Source organism: Pteropus medius, unplaced genomic scaffold (assembly GCF_902729225.1).
Source record: "Pteropus medius unplaced genomic scaffold, Ma_sr-lr_union100, whole genome shotgun sequence".
NCBI lineage: Eukaryota > Metazoa > Chordata > Mammalia > Chiroptera > Pteropodidae > Pteropus > Pteropus medius.
The window spans coordinates 22,893,619-22,913,436 of record NW_024344240.1 but is presented as its reverse complement, the minus strand read 5'-3'; the positions used below and the strand labels follow the sequence as shown (position 1 = coordinate 22,913,436).

At 50.4% G+C, this 19,818-nt stretch overlaps 1 protein-coding gene across 2 annotated transcripts in view; it reads right to left on the bottom strand.

Moving 5' to 3' along the window:
- Positions 1 to 194: 194 nt before the first annotated feature.
- Positions 195 to 19,818, bottom strand: part of IQSEC3 (IQ motif and Sec7 domain ArfGEF 3) — a 100,840-nt gene continuing 81,216 nt past the window's right edge. For both annotated transcript variants that reach the window (XM_039869162.1, XM_039869163.1), the window contains 7 exons: positions 16,427 to 16,566; positions 15,101 to 15,226; positions 12,940 to 13,039; positions 12,636 to 12,797; positions 9,367 to 9,459; positions 7,296 to 7,339; positions 195 to 3,818 (listed from right to left, as the gene is read on the bottom strand). In XM_039869162.1, coding sequence (XP_039725096.1) covers positions 3,393 to 3,818; positions 7,296 to 7,339; positions 9,367 to 9,459; positions 12,636 to 12,797; positions 12,940 to 13,039; positions 15,101 to 15,226; positions 16,427 to 16,566 — 1,091 coding nt within the window. In that variant the 3' untranslated portion in view covers positions 195 to 3,392. The remainder of the gene's footprint in view (positions 3,819 to 7,295; positions 7,340 to 9,366; positions 9,460 to 12,635; positions 12,798 to 12,939; positions 13,040 to 15,100; positions 15,227 to 16,426; positions 16,567 to 19,818) is intronic.

Below are 19,818 nucleotides of genomic sequence, written 5' to 3'. Positions count from 1 at the left end.
TTGTCACATCGTGGCTTGGAAGTGCCTCATTCTGGGATAAAGAGATGATGTCATGATGGCCAGAGAACAGCAGCCGCGAAGCCCAGCTGCTCCTCAAACACCACAGGGAGGAGGGCATCGCAATGTCCTCTTGCTTCAGATTCTCACCAATTAGACACGTGGAGAACAAAAGAAACACAACCGACACAGTTTGCTCAAGTGACATATTTCAATATAATCTCTAAAACTCTATGAATTGAACAGATAAAATACCTCTGGGCTATTTTGTTACAAAATATTTGCCATTTGGATTAGTCGCTGGGTGCAGCCACCCTGCCTTTCCCTAGAGAGGTTTCTCTCCAATGGGGTAAAGGGGTGTATGCAGGGAGGAGGGGTACAGCAACAAGGTATGTACAGCGAACACAGGGACAGACAGAAAGATGGTTATCAGGGAAGCTTATCGGGTACAAAGAGACATCCTGGCAGGCTGTGGGGAAACACGTGGGGTGGGGGGGTTAAGAATTTCAAGGGGCAAGGGCCCAGGGCTAAAAAATGAATGTGCTTTGGACACAGGTAGGCAGGCAGGCTTCCAGGTCAAGCTGCCCGGGCGGGATCTTGCTCCAGGTCTGGAGGTGGGATTTGCCCAAAAGTGGGTGGGAAAGCTAGTTTCATCTCCACTCTTGATTCCGGAAATGGAGACAAATTGATAAAATTGAGGGAGGGGCCCAGGTCCCCCAAAATAAGGCCTAGAAAGTTGATAGAGTGGGGCCATGTTAGGGTCGGGCACACACCCAGGAGGCTGTGTCCAGGGACTCAGCACTCCACTACCCCTTAGCTTTGGGAGAGCAGGAGGGCCCATGAGCATCTCCAGCCGGCCCCTCCGCAAGGGCTGGAGGCCCTGACATGGCTGCTGCCATGGGCAGGGCAGGCGGCTCGTCTCGGGTCTCTAGGGGTTAGGCCTTGAGCATGGGTACAGAGGTGGGTTCCAGTCTTAGGCCGTTGGCTGATCAGGGGAGGAAGGATGCAGACACTGGGAACTCTTGCTTCCCTGACAGTGAGGAAGGCTAGCTCTACCCTGCCCCAGGCCACTGGGGATTAAAAGCCCCTCACAGCTCAGGCTTGGCCCCATGGGCTGCTGAGCACAGGCTGGTCTGCACTCTAAGCCAGAACTCCCATTGCCGCCAGTGGGGCTCAGGGCAGCAACACCTAGGGGTAAGCCCCTACTACCTGAGCATTCGGGTCCTCAGAGACAGACTCCACACATGCCAGTCCTAAGACTCTGCTGGTCCCCATCTGAAAAATCAGGGCTGCAGCAGAGGTAGGAGGTAGGTGCCAGAGTCGCCATGCCCATAAACAGGGAGGAGGGCAAGGTGACAAGGGTCCTGGTGGTTGAGACTACACTTCCCTTACCAGCCCCTGGCATTCGTGGTCCCCACCTCATAAACATGTTTACCCACCTCAAACCCCCTCTTCCTTCAAGACTCATACTCCCTGCTGCCCATCCACAACCTCCACTCTATTACCAGTCCCCTTCATTCAAGATTTATTCACTCCCATTCCCACAACTACGCTCCTGCTGCTCCGCTGTCACCTTTTAGGGGGGATTCCTGCTCTGGCCAAGGGTCTGAAGTGTCTGAATTCGTGTGACCCCTCTGTCTGCCACTCCGTTCTGAGAGGCTCTGACTGGAGTGTCCCTGTTACAGAACAGACACGGGAGAGGCGCCAGGGCAAACAGGGCAAAAGCGGATCGGCTGGGGAGCCACAGTGGAGGAGACAGCAAATTGGTTACCAAGCTGACAAAGACAGGGCCAGTGACATCATGATATGACATCTGGTGACCACACACATACAAAGGAAACTAGGTCATCTGGAAGTTCTGAGAGTGGAAGAATCAGGGCCTCCTAGCTGGCCCAGGGGACTGCAGTTGGGCGTGGGGTAGGGGTCACTTTAGACCTGGCCCACATTCACTTCCATCTCTTGGGATGCTTTGCTAATGGGTTCCAAGTAGGAGGGGATCAAAATGAAGGACTGTAGAGCCCAGCAGGCTTGGGACAGACACCTCCTGAAAGGGCATGCTTGGGGCCCTGGTACCTCCTGAGGTCTTTGATGGGTCTGTCCATGCTCCATGGGGTCATTTAAAGGTTGACTTCCCAATGCTGCCTGGCCCTGAGGAGGTCAGTGATCCCCACTTTGCTCTCCTCTGCAACTTTGAGGGTATAGGGACTCTTTTAGCACTCCCTGCACAAGGCAGGTCTGGTGCCTTCCTGGGAGGTGAGGACGGGGTAGATTTAGAGGCTGAGGGGCGAGTTCGGGATGGCAGCTGGGGAAATGCAAGTGCTTGCGGAGCACCTGCTTCTCTTACCCACTTCTGCATCCAAATCCCTCATGGAGACCACAGAAGTCATGTAAGAGGGAGCCCTGACTCAGTCCCAATCCTACCTCTGCTGGTTGCATTTGCCTCTGGGCTGACCACCCATCTTCTCCCTGTTTCCGCTCTGCAGTGGAAGAAATTAACCTGGTTCTCACATGTGATATGTTTATGTTTATGTTTATGCCCTGCGCACTCTTTGCATTGGTTACGTGTTACTTGGGTCTAGGGAACTAAAACTCTAAAAAGGTGCATTTTGTAGATATACGACCTCATGATTCCACAGCCCTGTTGAACCGACCTAGAGAAAGCTGAGTGGTCCACCTTCCCTCCTCCCTTTCTCAAAGCTTTTCTGGAGTCTGGGTAGCCCTGGCCAGGCAGGGCCCAGCTCCTGAGAAAGCGAAGGCCCTGGGAGGAGGGAGAGGACGTGGTCAGCACAGCCAACATCCTTGGGGACAGACAGGCAGCCTCCTGAGACTGCCAGGCTTGGGAGGGGGCAGCAGAGGAAGCTCCCTCCCCACATTCCCACACCCCTGGTCCCTCCAAGGATCCAGGGCCAAGCCTCCTTCACCCAGTGTGGCACCTAGTGCTGAGCAGAAAGCCAGACCACCTTCTGTCCAGTGCTCAGGTGCTGGCCCCCAGCCTCTTGTGCCACCCTCCTGGCCTGAGGCCTAGGGCCCAACAGACTCAGGACCCAGAAGCTGGGTAGGCCCTCAGCTCCTGTTCTTTCCTATCCATGGTCCACGAGGTGAGTGGTGGCAGGATGACAAGGAGGCCTGGCTGTGTCAGGCTGTGCAGGGCCTGGAAGGGTGCAGTGATGTCTCCAGATTTGGGGGGAGGGTGCTCAACTGAGTAAGGGAAGCATGGTCGGGCAAGGCAAGCCCAGGTGCCAGGGATTGGGGTTCTCCTTCCCAAACAACGGTGATGGTGGCCAGGAGCGCAGTGTGCCAGGGTGTGAGGTGCAGTGAAGGGGCAGTCGGGGCTGCTGGGTGCAGTCCAGGGACCCTGGTGGCAGCCCTCCTGGAACAGCAGCATGGGGCAGAGTCTACACCAGGCTCCTGGAGCCGCTGGAGTAGCGGCGCCGGTGCAGCAGGGAGCCAGGCGGGCAGTACTGGTGAGGGTGGTTGTAGGGCGGGGCAGCGGGCAGGCGGTGGATGACCTTGACAGGAGAGCCTGGGCCACCCAGGGGTGTGGAGCCACAGGAGTCGGAGGAGGAAGAGGCGTAGCAGGAGAGAGCCTGGCTTAGCAGGGGCTCCATGCGGGCCAAGCAGGGCTTGTCCAGGACAATGACCTTGACAATTTGCTGGCACTGCACCAGGGTCCCTGGGGGTGTGGGTGGCGGCGGCAGCAACGGCGGGAGCTGCTCTCTCAAGGGGCTAGGCTGCGGGTCTGGCAGTGGCACCGGAGCTCCCCTCTTGGCCCCCAGCCCGGAGTTGTGCTGGGACGTTTGAAGCCTGTTGTGAATTGACACCTAGTTTAGAAACAGCCAGAGAAGCATGAAATGTTACAAGACTAATTCCCAGCTACTAGGACTGGCTACCCTGAGCCTCCCTTGTTCCCATCCCTGGCTCCTGTGCCCGCCATTAGGGGCTCTCAGCCCTCATCTTGACCCACTCCCCATCTCTCTACCCAGAGGAAAACTGGCTGCCGACACAGGTTCCGACCCTGGGTGTGGTCAAGAGACCGATGTGTTCGGCCACGGACCATAAGCAGCCTCAGTTCTCTAGGCTTCGGTCTCCTCATCTGTGAGACGGGCGGTTGGACCAATGTCTCTAAGGTTCTGTACAGCTCTGCAGTCTGACTTCATGAGCCTGCTGGGTACTTTGGGCCATGGACAAACTTCACCCCCACCTTCCTCTCTACCAGCCTCAGAGCTTGAAAAGCAGGGTCTTTGCCTTCTCCCTGCATCTCAGGGATGAATCGAGGACAAAGGGAGGACGCGGGGACAGAGTCAAGCATCTCTGAGCCTTTCCAACCCCTCTCCTCCCACTGGTTTGGTTAAAGGGGAAGCCTCATAGTCACTGCTGACATCACTAAGGCATCCAAACCTCAGAATGCCACAGACCCCTGAGGGGTGATCTGGACCCACCCTATCCTGCCAGACTCCTTAAAGCCTTGACCACACATTCAAGAGCAGCCCAGAGAGCCCAGGCCAGAGTCAGGTCCCAGCTGTCTTTCTGGCCCAACCTGAGTCCTCGTTAAATTTGTTCTGCTGTAGGAGGAGGTACCCAGAGAGGACTCTAATCTTTATCCCCTAGGTGGGGCATGAGGAAGTGTCTCCCTCCCTCAGACCATGGATGTCACTGTGAACCAGCTTGGTCTCCTCTTGCTAGCAGGGGGAGGGGGAGAAAATGGGTAGAAGGGAGGTTAAAGATTCTGGAAGGAGAGGGGTTTAATTCCTCATCCCCAAGCTCTAAGCCAAGCCTGTAGATACGACATACCATAATCCCCTTCTGATACCTGTGCCCTCTGGGGGGTGGCCCTTCCCTCTGAAGATGCTGCCTACTGTTCTTAGTACCACCACCCAGTACTAGTTGCTCAGAGCATGGGGTGGGGGTGGGGTGGATCCAGGATGCAGGGAGGGGACCTTATTCCCAGGCCTAGACCAAGATAGCTCAGCCCAAAACTATCTCAGCGCCCTAAATGAGCAGATCCTAATCCTATTTGTTGGCAAAAGGTGCAATTGCAAGGACCACCCCCACCTCCTTCCTAGGTCTGTACATTCCCAGTGGACTGCACCCCTCACCACAGTTCCCCAAGCCCCCATTCTTTGTCTGCTCTTCGATGTTCACAAGCCATCATGCCATGCCATGCTCAGCTTGTTGCAGGCTTTACTTTTCATTCTCAACCTCTAGCCTTCGTAGCACTGAGATTCTCCCAAACTAGTGACGGAGCCCCTGAGCCCCTCACTGCCCTGGCAAGACACAGGGCAGGCAAAGAGCATGGCTGAGGCCCACCTTCCTCCCAGGGAGCCCTCTGTGGTCCTTATTCAGGCAGAGGCTTCTGTCCACTGCTACTGGAGGGGATAGGCTCCTTTCCCCACTTGCTCGTATTCTGAGTTATTCCTCAGGAGAAAAGCGGCTGAGACAGTGGGGCAGGCTTGTGTCCCTTCTGCTCTTTACCCCCAGACTCTACAGCTGTCCCTCCATGGGCAAATGCCTAGCTGCCCCAGTCCAAATTCTGAGCCTTCCTCCTCCTCTTCCCCATGCGCCCCCCATGTAGCCCACAGTTTTAGCCTCATCCTGCACCTCTTCTTCATCTCCCACTTTCTGATTCCGCCTCCTCTGTCTCACCTCCCTCCTCCCCACCTCAGCCTGATCTTTAATAGTTAAGTGAAAGCAGGAAGTGACAGCAAAACATTCTCTCATTCTGACCTCCTTCTCACCTCCCTGCTGATGAAGTGGGGAGAGGGAGAGAGAGAGAGAGAGAGAGAGAGAGAGAGAGAGATTTTGAGGATGGAACATGAGTAGCAGCTCAGAACAGCTTGGAGAAGATGGAGAAGCGCCTGCCACAGGGGCTTGGCCAGGCAATGACAGAGAGAGGGCAGAGGACAAAAGAGCTCAGAGTCTAGCTGAGAGGCTAGGGTGGCAAGGCTGCCCTCTGTGCAGGGGAGCAGAGGCTGGCAGGGCCCTGGGGCTAGCTGGGGGTGACAGCCTTGCAGATAACCACATGGCCCACTGGGCAGGGTAGAACGGGAGAATGGGCCATCAGATTGCTTGTCCTCCCTATGCAGGTCAGGCTAAGGCACGGGCAGGGCTGGCAGAACAAACTGGAGGCCTGGTAACTCTGTGTTTATCTGCAAGGCTAGAGAATGGGCAGCTGCAGGAAGATGGGGAGAAAAGGGGGCAGGGAATGGAATACCCACCCTGGGGGCTTGTCAGCTGCTGGGGCAGGAAGCTCCTCGGTGTAAGGTGCCTCCTCCAGACACAGGTGTGTGAGGGATGGGGGGCCATGGAAAGAGAGAAAAAACTGGGCTCCCCTGGGGTATACTGGGGCTTCCCCGGAGCTTAGGCTGGTGGGCACCTCCCTCAGACCTCTAAGTGGAGAGGGGGGTTGGGAAAGAAGGTGTCTGTATGAGCAGCTAGTGGTCCCTGGAGGCCTGGCAGAAAAGGAGTGAGGGGGCTTACTGTGGTTTAAGGAGAGCCAATGCAGGAGGACCGGGGCCCAGCAAGGCTTGTAGGGGCAACTGTGTGCCCCCAGGTGACACTTTTGGGGACTTGGAAGGACCAGCTGTTGCCACTACTTCCCCAGTCCCTTCCTACGTGGCTTGAGGATAGGCTGCCTTTCCCTCCAACCTGAATAGTCTTCAAATAGATCAGCTCCCTGTCCAGGAAACCCCCTAAGAGAACCCCAGCCCTACTCTGCCTCATTTTCTCTGCACACATCCCTACCCCATGGCCAGCTTTCCATCTGTTCCAGAGAGAAGCACCACCCTCCCAGCTGCTCCCACTCTCAAGTCTCCAACTTCCCCAAGAGGCATCTGGGAGGGCAGGGTCCACTCTGGAATGGGTAACTCTCCGGAGGGCATACAGGCTCCCTCATAGAGGATGGCAGGACACAGGGGAGGAGAATCTGGGCTCTCTGATATAGCAAGTATTAGGGGATCTGTGAGCAGTGTGACATGGGTTTGGGAGTGTGTGGGAGAGATCACTGTGGAGGTGCATGGGCTTCATGTGCATGGTGTCAGTCTGGGCACTGGGCCTCGGGGGGCAATCAGCTGGGACAGGCCAGGCTAGGGAATGGGAGATAGTGTTGCAGCTAAATTAGGTTCTGGAACATTACCCATGCTAGCAGTAACTTTTAATTGTATCTCTTGAAATTGGTAAAATGGTGAGTCGGGCTGGGGAGGCATTGATTAATACCTGAGAAGAGAAACAACAGAGACGGTGAGAAGAAGGACAAGCGGGGGCACAGAATCACTCACCTGGGCAACCAGGCCTCCACTTACCTCCACCGTGCTCTCTGTAGGCCTCTCCCCCAGCGCGGCTTTGGCTTTGAATGCAAAGAGCACAGGGCTCATTCTCCACCTGTCCCAATATAAATCCCTGCCTTCCACCCCTTCCCAAACTGAGCACAGCTGCTATTAGAGGGTGTGAGAGGTAAGACTCTGGGTGCCACGCCACTCCTGACTGAGACGCAGCCGGGGTCAGTGGACTAGCAGTTGGAGCCCATTCTTCCACTTAATAGCTGTGTGCCCTTGAGCAAGATGTTACACCTCTCTGGGCCTTCACGGACTAGAAGATCTCTGCCATGCCTTCTAACGTAGAAATGTCATTGCTGAGTCTAATTTACCCATAGTCAAAGCCTTCCTGACATGGACTGTGCAAGCTGGTTATGAGCTGGCATTTGCTCTTGGCTCCCAGAAACACAAGGTGGCTCAACTGGGTGTTTGTGGGCACCACGTTAATGTCTTCTTCAAACACAGGCTCCTTGAGGGAGGGGCCACTTTCTCTTTTTGTTCCTATCCTTGCTGCTTAGGCAAGTGGTGAGCATTCAGCGAGCTGAGCCTGTATAGCTAGCACTGACCACAGGGCCCGGCCCTCATCAGAGCTGATAATGGCTGTGTAATTGCTATAAGGGTGTTCTGATTGGCCCAGCTCAGCACCAGGGACCCTTTGGACACCCAGGGACAGGTTGATGACTTTTTCTGGCTCAGTCATCCCCTGCCCACAGGCGTCCCAGGGCCCTTCTGCTAGAAGCCCTCTGATTTCTCTCACACCCCAGAGGGTGCCGGTTCCCAAGCTGTGCTCATCCCCTTGCTCTCTGTAGCAAAGGAGGGCGCCGTGCCAATGTTTGGGACCAAGAAGCACCCATGTGGAAGCCCCTGACAGACAGGGCCCTAGAGACCCATATCCTGGTCTGACGGGGGCTGCAGCTTAAAAGAGGTAGGCTGGGGTGCAGAATGTGTGGTGAGCTGTCAGGGAATCAATCACAGCTGAGATTTGGCTTTGAAGTTTAAACAGCTGTGAAAACAAGCAGCGACCCAAGTACTGTGACCTGATAGAAATGGAAGGTTTGGCTGAAAAATCAGGCAGGAGGTGGGGGGAGCAGAATTATGAATGTATGATGGCTGGTCAAACCCATGCACAGAAGATGACACCACAGTGAGAACCTCTATGCAGCTAAAAGAGTCCTAAGTCCTGCTTGGAAAATGAATCACATCTCCCAGTGGCGTGACCCATCCTGTGACGCTGTCCATTGCAGCATTGTGGCATCCTGGATGTCTCTGAGGGTTGTGGACCAGCATGAAACCCACTGGAGCTTCTCAGCTCAAGCCGATGTCTAGCAAGGACCCTGGCTTTCCAGTGCTTAGCATGTGGCACACAGCAGGCACTCAATAAGTGTTTGTTAAATGTAAGAAAAAATGCCTGAATTAATTAATGAGTGCACAGTTCTGGGGAGTTTGCTGGGAATTTGTTGGGAGGGGATTTAATTCTTGTGCCACCTCTATTTCTTTTTCATTTTCATTTGGGATTGGTAGCGTAAAGGTGGAGGTAACTCTTCCCCACCGCCCCATGCTCCCTGCAGGTGGGGATCAGGGGAGGGCAAGGGATAGGAGGGTAGGAGGATGTCAGCGGGAGGATGAGGCAGGTGTAGAGAACATGGCCAAAACGGGTACAAAGCCTGAAGCTGGCTTCTCCCTTTGGAGTGGATAAACTCCATCTCTTCCAGTGAACTGGAAGTCTTCAGAGAGCCCAGGTGTGGGAGGGTACAAGATATTCCCACTGGGGCAGGATTATTAGGACTCTTGGCCTGACTCCTCCAGAGTGGATGGTGCCGTTTCACGTGGATCCTGGGCCTTGGTGCAGTTTCTTACCTTCCTCTTCACCCCTACCACTAAATCCCATGAAGTTAAGCCTGGAGCTCCTCAGCAGGAAGAAAAGGCCATGGAAATGAGCACTTTCCTCACCCACGTCTTCCAGGAACCCAAGCCCGGGGTGGTGAGTGGCTTCCATGTGGCTCAGGCCCTGGCCATCCAGGCCTGGGGTCTGGGACTCTGGTGCGGAGCCCAGGCTCACCTGTAGGTGATCCCTGCTTTGACTGTGGGTCCACCTGGGCTCCTCCAGACTTGAAAGAGAGTGTCTTTGCTCCCTGCTGCTTCTCCAGCTCCCCTAGAAAATAGAGAAGCTCGTGAACAGGGAGAAACATTAACCTCAACCACACAGAAGTGATGAAGAAACGAAGAGACAGAGAGAGCGGGAAGAGAACGAATTCCTAACCCATGCTACAAAACATGGGCCTCAGAGCCTGACACCCCACCTCACGGCAAGCTAAATACCCTCCAGGGCCTTGGTTTCTTCATCTGTATAAGGGGATGACGATACCTGCCCGAATGTCAGGCAGTGGAAGAGATTAAAAAGAGGAAGGTGGGCTGTGTGGGTCAAATCCTGGCTCTGATAATTCCTAGCTGTGTAGCTTTAGGCAAGTTACTTAACTTCTCCACGCCTCACTTGAGGGACAGCAGTGCCCACTTCAGAGTGTCATTAAGAGGATTACATGAGGAAATACATTAAGGCACTTAGAATAAGGCCTGGTTTGTGGCAAGTACTCAATAAATATTAGCTTTTATTACATTGTGTAAGAAGCACTTGGTGCAGCAGACCTTAGCGATGGCTGGTGACATCTAGCCTGCCCGCAGCGCTGCACTGCCACAGGGCGATCAGAGCTCCCCTCAGAAAGAGATCCCACGTGCCGGAGGGTCCCGGTACTGCACAGCCCGTGTGGCCAGGGCATCTGTCTTGGTACTCAACTTGAATTTCTCTCACTAGACTATAAACCTGATCCTTTTTGTTGTGTCTCAGTGCTGCTAGAAAACTGCCAGTTACCATCCTTGGAGATTTGACAGTCATTATTAAATCACTCCTTCAGTGTCTCTTTTCCAGGAGACATAACTCAAGTTCCTTTATTAAAGCTACTCTCCTGGGCCCCATTTTCTGCCTCTCTGGTTGTCTATAACCCAGGGACACCAGACTGCAAACCCCCAAACTAAAACAATTTATCCTGAATGCCTGAATCACACCATCAATCAATATGAAGTATTTGTACTGAAATAAGAGTTGTCCCTCTCCCCGCAGAGGGACTTTCTTGGTTCTAGAGGAACCAGCATCATAATTACGAACAAGGCATCCCAGAAACCTGGGTGCAAATCTTGTTTTGTCACTGACTGGGTAAACCTGGACAACCTCCTTAAGCTCTTTTAGACTCAGTTTCCTTATCTGTAAAATGGGGATAATGCTACTCACCTGATGGAAAGTTGTGGCAAGAATTAAATAACACAATAGGTTCAGCATTCAGCCTGGGGCTCATAATCAGTGCTCAATAAATGGTAGCTGTTGCTGATTTGCATTTTCTCCTTTCGTCCCTGCCTCCCTGACCAACGCTGCATCTTTCCTCAGCTGCTCCTTCCCTTTCTCTCCATCTGAAGAATAAGAGCCAGACGTGAGCCTCTCTCTCTGCTCCCTTACACTCTAGACCAGGGGTCCCCAAGCCCTAGGCCACAGACCTGTACTGGTCCATGGCTTGTTAGGAACCAGGCCACACAGCGAGCGAAGCTTCATCTGTATCTGCAGCTACCCCCAGCGCTAGCATCGCTGCCTCAGCTCCACCTCAGATCATCAGGCATTAGATTCTCATAGGAGCACCAGTCCTTGGTGCCAAAAAGGTTGGGGACCACTGCTCTAGACAGCAAGAGAGGATATTCACCTCTTGACATACAGATTCTGGCAATATCTACTCCTTTGTACTTTGGGGAGAGATACGATGTGCTACTCCCAAGCTGATGGAGGAAAAGGCGTCTCTTCCAGCAATGCTGGTGCCCATTGGCCCACTATGGCTCCCTTGGGCTGTGTGGAGCCACATGTGACATTTTGAAAATGAGAGAACTGAAGCCATTTCAGGGTGTGTCCTTGAGAATGTTCAAGATCACCAGTCGAGGTGGCATCTCTGAGCATCCAGCCCGGCCCTTGAAAAGAGTCTGTCTGTTATACTGCTGAACTCAAGTATGTCTATTGAGTGCAGAAAGGGAATTTACATGCCCCCTTTACCCAGTTACCTGTTATACAGTCTGTTCTAGTGGGTTTTGATTTAACCTCATTTAGTTGTTTTCTTAGGAAACTATCAACGAAAGCTCTTCCCTCACTCTCAGAGTGGAAACCACATGATTCTTGAAATCAGACTTAAATGCGAATTCTGGCTCCTCTTCTTCTGTTATGCATGACCTTGGACATACCCCTTAACTTCTCTGAGTCTTATCTGTCAAATGGGGACAATGCACCTACTTTGCAGCAACACTATGAGAATTAGCGGAGTATAAACAAACTGCCTAGTGCAGAGTAGGTGACCCAAAACGCTCCTTAAAAAGCACCACTGTCATACTGGCTCAAAAACTCCCACTGCCTTTCCTGTTGCCTAATGGATTTACATGAATTTAGAAATATGTTTTAAACTAAGTGGCCATATAAGGCAGGCCTGAAGTCTACTTTTATTTTCTGTTTTACTTTCTGAATCCATTCTTATTTAATTGACTAACTGAAGCATTGAAGTGCTTAAGCAGTAGAAGCTTGTAAATGGGCAAAGGTTGTAGGTCATCACTGCTCTTAAACTGAAAAGCAACCGATAAGCCACCCAGACATATTAAGAGACCCATGTATTTTCTAAAATGCCTGAATTGGAACAATCAAGAATCAAGGCATTCCTTAGAGGAACAGAAAGGCCACTCTAACATGAGGGATAGTCAGAAATCCAGCCCGGGCTCTTCAGAAAAAAAAGTTATGAAAAATAAAGTACGGGGGGCTACTATTCAAAATTAAAAGAGATGAAAGAAATGAGGCAACCAGATGTCGTATGTGAACTTGGACTGGACCCAGGAGAAGAGGCTGTAGAAGGCAGTTTGGTGGGAGAGAAGTGCTTGGGCCTGGACCTGCTTGGTCTGCATGCCTGCCTTGATTGGCTTGCTCAGTTGTCTTGGTCAAACACAGTGGAGGTCTCTGTTCCAAAGTGCTCACAGGCAGTGCCATGGCTTGGCTAGGTATGCATACACGTGTGCATGCTCTGGTCTATGTCACTTTGAGAAGAAACACAATGAGCAGTGTACCCACACAGGACAATGATGGTGCAGTGGGCTGGGGGCAGGGGAGGGCTTGGGATGGCAGGAGGGTCCTTGGCTCACCCCACATTCACTCCAAAGTGGGAGAAAGAGTCAGAGTTGTGTCTGTCTATCAGCTAATTGGGAGCTGGTCTACCCTTCCCTCCAACCACCTCAGAAAGGCTGAGAAACACCATGTCTTACACTCTATCCGGATCTGCTCCAGCTCTGTCACCTCCGCAATGGACTCCTTCAGGTCCTCCACAAACTTCTGCATCTCGTCTAAGCCCAGGGCACAGAAATGCAGCACCTGCTTCTTCTCGGAGCCCGAGAGCGGGGTCACCAGGGTGATGCCATGTGAGTAATCTGGAAACCAGATCCAGGCCCCGCAGGCCGTGAGCAGCAGCAGGTAAGGCTGGAGCCAGCCAAGCATAGTTGCCCCTTCCCTATAGCCCTCAACTTCCCCCAACCACCCTCCGCCACATCTCTAAGTCCCACTGAGACTTACATTCATTCTCAAAAAGGTGAAACTGCATGCCCAGCAGGCCAACCGACTTGCAGAAGGTGTATGTGCAGGAGCTCTTCTTCTTTGGGCAAAGTTTGAGAATCTGTCCAAGAGAGGGAGAGAGATGCACTGGTGGGCGATCACATGGTTGTGCACACCTGGTTGCGTGAACTTCCAGGGGCAAATGTGAACATGCAGCAAACACACAGATACTTGCACACTCATGCACACTTACATACTTAGGATATGTTCACACACATACATATACATGTATATGCACGCACGTATGTAATCACTGTATCAAACTGTTTTTTTGTTTGTTTAACTGCATAAAACCCTCCAGTAGCTACTCCCATTGCACTTAGAAGAAGCAAAGCCACACTTCCTGCCCCACCTGATCTCATCCCTGGCTTACTCTGGCTTATGCTCAAGACACGCTGTCCTCTTTCCCACAGCTTGAACAGAGCAGACTCAGTCCACTGCAGGCCCTTTGCACATGCTAGTCCCTTTCCACAACTCTCACTACAGCTTTTTGCGTGACTGGATTACTCTCATTACTCAGATCTTGACTCAGATGCTAATTCCTTCCTTGACCATCCTATCTAAAAAACAAACAAAAACAAAATAAACAAAAAAGTCAACCTTAACACCAGTCGCTCTCTATGCTATCATTCTGTTTTATTGTCTTCATAGCACCTTCTTCTCAATTTGATATTATCATGTTTTCTCTCTCTCTTTTTTTTTTTATCTCCCTCCTCTACTAAAATGAAGGCTCCATCAGCCAGTTGCTCAACACACAAATATTTCTTCAGCATCTTCTGTGAGCTGGACTCTGAGGATACAGGGGAATGGGAGACAGAGAGGGTCCTGCCCTCAGGGTGCTTATGCTATAGTGGAAGAAGAACATCGGGGTAGATAAGGCATAATAAACAAACAAACAAAACAAAGTGAAGAAATGGATAAATAAGGTGATTTCCGAAACTGAGAAGTGTTTTGAAGAAAATGATATAGGGTAAGGATTAGACAGTGATCTCTTCATTAGGATCTCAATTCAAACATCATCTCACACGGGCCCTCCCTGTCCACCTCAGGGACTACTGCCTCCCTGTCCACCTCAGGGACTACTGCCTCCCTGTCCACCTCAGGGAGGGCCCGTGTGAGGAGATGATGTTTGAATTGAGATCCTAATGAAGAGAGGGAGGCAGTAGGGCAAAAGTGGGTAGGGGGTGAGGAGGAGCTTTTCAAGCAGGAGGAGCAGCAAGAACAATGGCCTGAGATGGAATAAGCCTGGCCCATGGGAGGCAGCTTGTGGGGCAGGGTGCCAGAGCAGCCAAGGAGAGGAGTGAGGGAATGACGTCAGAGGTCCTGGAGGTCCCTAAGCAGGGAGGCAGGACTTCCTTCTCCTGCCCAGGAAGCCAGGGTAGGGTCATCGTGGCAGACAGGCCTGATCTGCACTCTGAAAGGATCACTCCTGGCTCTGTGGAAGATGTTCCTTGGTGTGGGATCATTAGATTTGGGATAATTTTAGAGGTTGTGCCAATACGACTCATGGATAGAAAGGATGTGGGATATGAAGAAAAGACAGAAACCAAATCCTGTTCACCACTGTTTCCCGGCACTTAGAATGATGGCTGGTACACAGCAGATACTCATTAAACATTTGTGGAATGGATGCCTATTTTCAAAGAGCAAAGAATGAGTCTCACACAGATGTTCGTGCATGCGCATGCGCGCGCGCACACACACACACACACACACACACGTACCCTCCAGGAAGCGCCCCAGGTCCAGGGACCCCCACCCCACCCCCAGCTGAGGAGCATGAGGCACATCTCTGTACCCTCCATATCCCAGGTTTCCTATAACATGGGAGAGGAAGAGGATCTGGTATCTAGTTCATTTCCACTGTGACTGTGGAACCATGAACAGATAATTTAACCTCTCTATGCTTCGGTTTTGTAACTTTAAAGTAGGAATGACCCTATCTGCCTGAGCTACCTCACACCCCATGATGTAAAAGTACCACGAAAAAGGTAAATCAGCCACTAAGTATACAGCATTTGGTGCGAAATCTGGGCAGGCCCCTCCCTACCTTTACCCCTTTTCAGGGTCCCTGCAGGGTCTGAGCAGGGCAGCGAGCACCTCAGCCGACCCATCCACTCACCACCAGCAGGTCGTTGAAGAGAAACACCTCCCTCTGATGTGCGGCCTGCTTCTGCAGCTTGTTCACGTCTGTCACCTCAAAGAGCCGGCTGCAGCAGACTAGGCGGCGATGGGGCACTGACAGCACCTGGAATGAGACCCGCGCTCAGAAGGAGATGCCCCAGAGCTCACGGCCCTCCCTACCCCACAGCACCCATTTCCCAGAAGAGCAGATGGAGGCCCGAGACTCCTAAACCTCCTCTTTCCTCACTGGGGCTCTCTCCCCTTCATCCCGCTTCTTAGGGAGCAAGGCTTGGGGAGAAGGGCTCATTATGCTGGAGTAAATGAGGAGATCAAAGCATGTGGAAAGATGGCTGGCAGCACTTTCAGTCCGTTCACATCTGGTGGCTGTCAACCTGTTTCCCTCAAAGACCTTGTGGAGGGAACTCCACATCCCAGGCTGCGGCCTGCAAGATAGCACCCCACCCCTTTCTCTGCTACACACCTAAACACAAGTGTGCAAGAGGGAGAGGATAACAGGGACACCTTGAACCTGCTCCAGGTTGTAAAACAATCTAGTTCCAGTGGTATCTGTAAAACAGACAAATGCTAAAACCTCAGCAATACAGGCTGCGGGCAGAAAAGGGCCACTCTGCACAGACTCGACAGAGGGGCCAGTGCACAGCTTCAGATGACGTCCCCAAACTGCCCCTAAGTCAGCAACTCAGGGAGGAGGAACTGGAGATGGATCCCAGAACCCTCTCCACATCCTTTATATTTATGGTATAAAGAGCCTCTGCTGACATATAAGCAGAGTAGTAAACTATAGAGAATGCTCATCTTAAAAATCATTGCAAACTTGGAACTTAGTGCCTGTGAGACATGTCACAGCTAAGGGGTATCCCAATGGTTTAAGACACCATAGTCTAGAGCCTGCTTCAGCCTACTTCCTGTCTTCTGTTCAGTAGGACCATCCAGGAATGCCCAGTATTCATCTCATCCTAAACCTTCCTATCTGGCCATCCAGATGCTTCAACCCTAGAGCACTGGGCAGTGTTTCCCAACATCTCACCTTAGTCTCTCCTGCTGTAGTAGCTAGGAGCAAGAGGCAACGAGGAATTTCGGCAAGGGAAAAAAGAGGGTGCGCTGCACGACACAACGTAGGGACTTGTTAATTCTTAAGTGGACAATAGAAAGGTGTTTTTGAAAGGCTTGGAGGAGAATAGGAGGAAAGCCCATCAGTCAGGAAGGAAGAAATAAAAAGAGATAGGAGATGGTGGGGGCTTAGCAGCCACAAGAGAGGAAGTGACCCCCACAGGGTTAGTCCTGTTCTATAGTGTGCACTTACTGTCTTCATGCCCACGATGGACTTCTCCACCTTGGTGACATATGTGACATGGTCCTCATTGGACTTGAGCTCCTTCTGCTGTATCCTTTCGTAGATGCCGACCACAAGCTCCCTGGGGATGTCAGCGCCATCATCCACACCTAGAGTGCAGAAAGGGAGGTGGGGGAAGTGGAGGGGAGAGGTATCAGAGGCCTGGAGCCAGAGAGGGGAAGCCCCTTACCAGACTGATGCTCCTAAAGAGTGGCCTTGATTTTGCCCTGTCTCTGTTCCAAAGCCTTCAATGGCTGGTCCCCATAGGCACTAAATTAAGAACAAACTCCTTAGCCAGGCACCAGAACTATAACATGGCCCTGACACATATTTCCAGCTTCGTCTTCTGCTGTTCCATAACCAGAGCCTCTACTCCCACCTCCCAGGCCTCTTTTCTCAGCTCTGAATACAGCCTCCATGTTGCTGCTATGCGCCTTTGCTGCTGCAGTTCTCCTGCCCTCTGTGTATTTGTCTCACCTCTCCCAATTCCTGCTATTAGAGCATCTTGAAGTCCAATGTTCTGTCTTGTTCTCTTTCAAATATCTCCCCTCTCGCCCCTCCCCACTTCCACTAGGGAACATGGTACTCAGTGATTACTTATTGAACAGGTGACAAGATTTTCCCTTCACTGGGAGTGTGGTGGGAGTTAGATGTTCAGTGGAGTGTTGTCCCCTGTGGCAATGTGGGTAGGGAGACTCTCTACCCATCTCCTACTTCTTAGTAATAATAAAACTCTGGTAACAAAAATTACTAGCAGAAAATACACCAACATGAAAACAAATTTCTTTGGAAGCAGAAGCATAGGTAATAAAAATGTCTACTTTTTCTAAATCTTTCTTTAATAACTATATGCTTCTTTGATAAGAGGGGAAATTTGAGAATAAGGCACCTTTGGCAAGCATCCTCAAAGGAACTTCCTAATGACTGAGAGGACATTCACATTCTATGAGTAACTCTTTGTACTGACCCTGTTTCTTTCACATCTGTACTTGGTTCTTACAGGTAGGCAAATGAGCCATGCAGCACCCCTGTGGGCGTGAAAGAAGTCAGGCTGAAAACAAGAAAAAGCAGGGATCAAGACTGAATACATAGAGATTCCCAGTTAAAGACAGCAAGCTGCACACTTGCTTTTTCCGAATATCCTGATAAAAAGGAATTTTTAAGAGGGGCTATACCCACAAAGACAAAGAGAACAGGGGAAGAGGCCTGGAAAATGGATCAATGAGTGGATGGGTTAGCAAACTGAGAAAGTGGACACTGAAGCCAATAGAGAGGTTAGAAGCCACTCGACCCACTACAGAGCCACAAAAGGGCTCTGGAATTAGTGGCAACAGGACCCCTCAAAATGAATGAGAAATGTGGACTGGAAATAGGGAAATAGGTCGAAAATCAGTCTAGAAAGCATTTAGATTTCCCCATCCCTTCCTCTACTCCAGCAGAACAGTAGGGGTTAGTCCTCTGGAAGGGATGAACCAGGAACTCTGGGCTGGGGGACCCCAAACCCAGGTAGAGGTAGGAATCTATGCTGAAAACTAGGGGATGGAGCTGATGTCTATGTATTAAGAGACCTCTCAACTCTGTTTAACCACAAAGATCTCAGAATGTCGGCAGCCAAACTCATACCCTCTAGGGAACAGATTGGACATTTCTCTTCTAGGGAATCAACCGGCACAAGAGAAAACATCTAAAGATACTGCAGTAGGGGTCCCCCAGTGAAACAGCTCAACTAAACCACCCTATGAGAAAGCCTACCAGTCAGTAAGCCCCATCCATACTCACAAAGTTTTTAATCAGCCATTTAGTGGACAATTTTCATCATGTAAAAGTCTATAAAATGAAAGAGAAAAAGGTATGGGGAAAATGAAAAAAAGGAAGCCACAGAAATAGAGGCAAACAGGAAAAAACTGAAATAAACAAACAAATAAAAACATATTAATATCATCAGGGATACAAAATAAGACATTGCATCTACAAAGCAAGAATAAAATGCTGTAAAAGAGGAACATTTAGAGAACAAAAGAATTACTGAAAATGAAAAAAATGACAGCAGAAATGAAAAACTTAGTAGGAGACTTGAAAGATAAAGCCGAGGGACATCGTCAAGAATGTCAACAAGAAAACAAAGATGACAGATAGAAAACTTTAAAAATCAGAGGATCAAACTAGGAGATCTAACATCTGAATAACTGGAGTTTCAGAAAGAGAGTACAGAGAAAATGGAGGGGGGAAATGAACAGGCAAAATATTTAGAAAACTTCCCACAATTGGAGGACTTATGTTTCTAGACTGAAGGACCAACCCGGTGCCTAGTACGCCAGAAGAAAAAAGAATCATAACAAGGCACATCATCATGAAAATTCAGAACACAAAGGACAAAGAGAAGAAACTATAAATTTTCAGAGAGAGCAAGAAAAAATAATAGTAAAAGGTCAGGAATTGCAATGACAGAGCATTCTTTAGCATCGACAGCTAAAAGACAATGGAGCAATGACTTCAAAATTCTGATTTCAGTGTTTCCAATCTGAAATCTTATTCCCCAACTGCCAATCAAGAGTGAAGATAGAAAAGAATATATTCGGACACACGAGTTCTCAAAACGTTTGCCTCCAGTGTACCTTTTTTTCTGGAAAAAGGAAGTGTACTTTTTCTCTCTCAAAGAGAAGACTATAAAATGCAGGAATCTAACAAAGGAGCAAGGAGATCCCTAGACGATGTTGGAGGGAGATACCAGGGTGACAGCCGTGCAGCTGTCCAGATCAGAGCAGAACTGGAGTCTGTGAGAGAGACAGCTCCGAGAAGATGAAACTCATGGTATGCCTCCCGGGGTTCAATGTGTTGAGAGGAACTTGGCACTTAGGGTAGAGGGGTTGGAGATGAATTAATGGCAGCAAATGGACCAAGAACATAAATATTCGCTCTGAGGAAAATAGAAATAGAAAGGATTTATAATCACTATGCACTTCAAGACTCAGCTTTGGATTTTGTTTACCTCGTCTTAATTACATAAACACTGATGTTACAAAAATGATGCTACAACTATACTGTAAGCAAGGGGCTGCAATGTGACTTTAGTGGAGATGGATTGGGGAAGGTGGATTACATAGGTGTATATAAACCTAAACATTCATCGAGTTCTCAGATTTATCCACCTTACAGCATGTATTTTTATACCAATAAAAAGGAATAGGAAAAAGAAGAAGCAGAGGCATGTTATTTAGTGATATAGAGGAAATACAATAAAGAGCAAAAAAAGTTGAAAGTGGTCGGAAGGAGAATAATGAGAGGGGCAGGGACTAATTTTTGTGGTAAGACTTGTAGAATTATTTGATTTTATTAAATTATGTTCGTGTATAACTTTTATT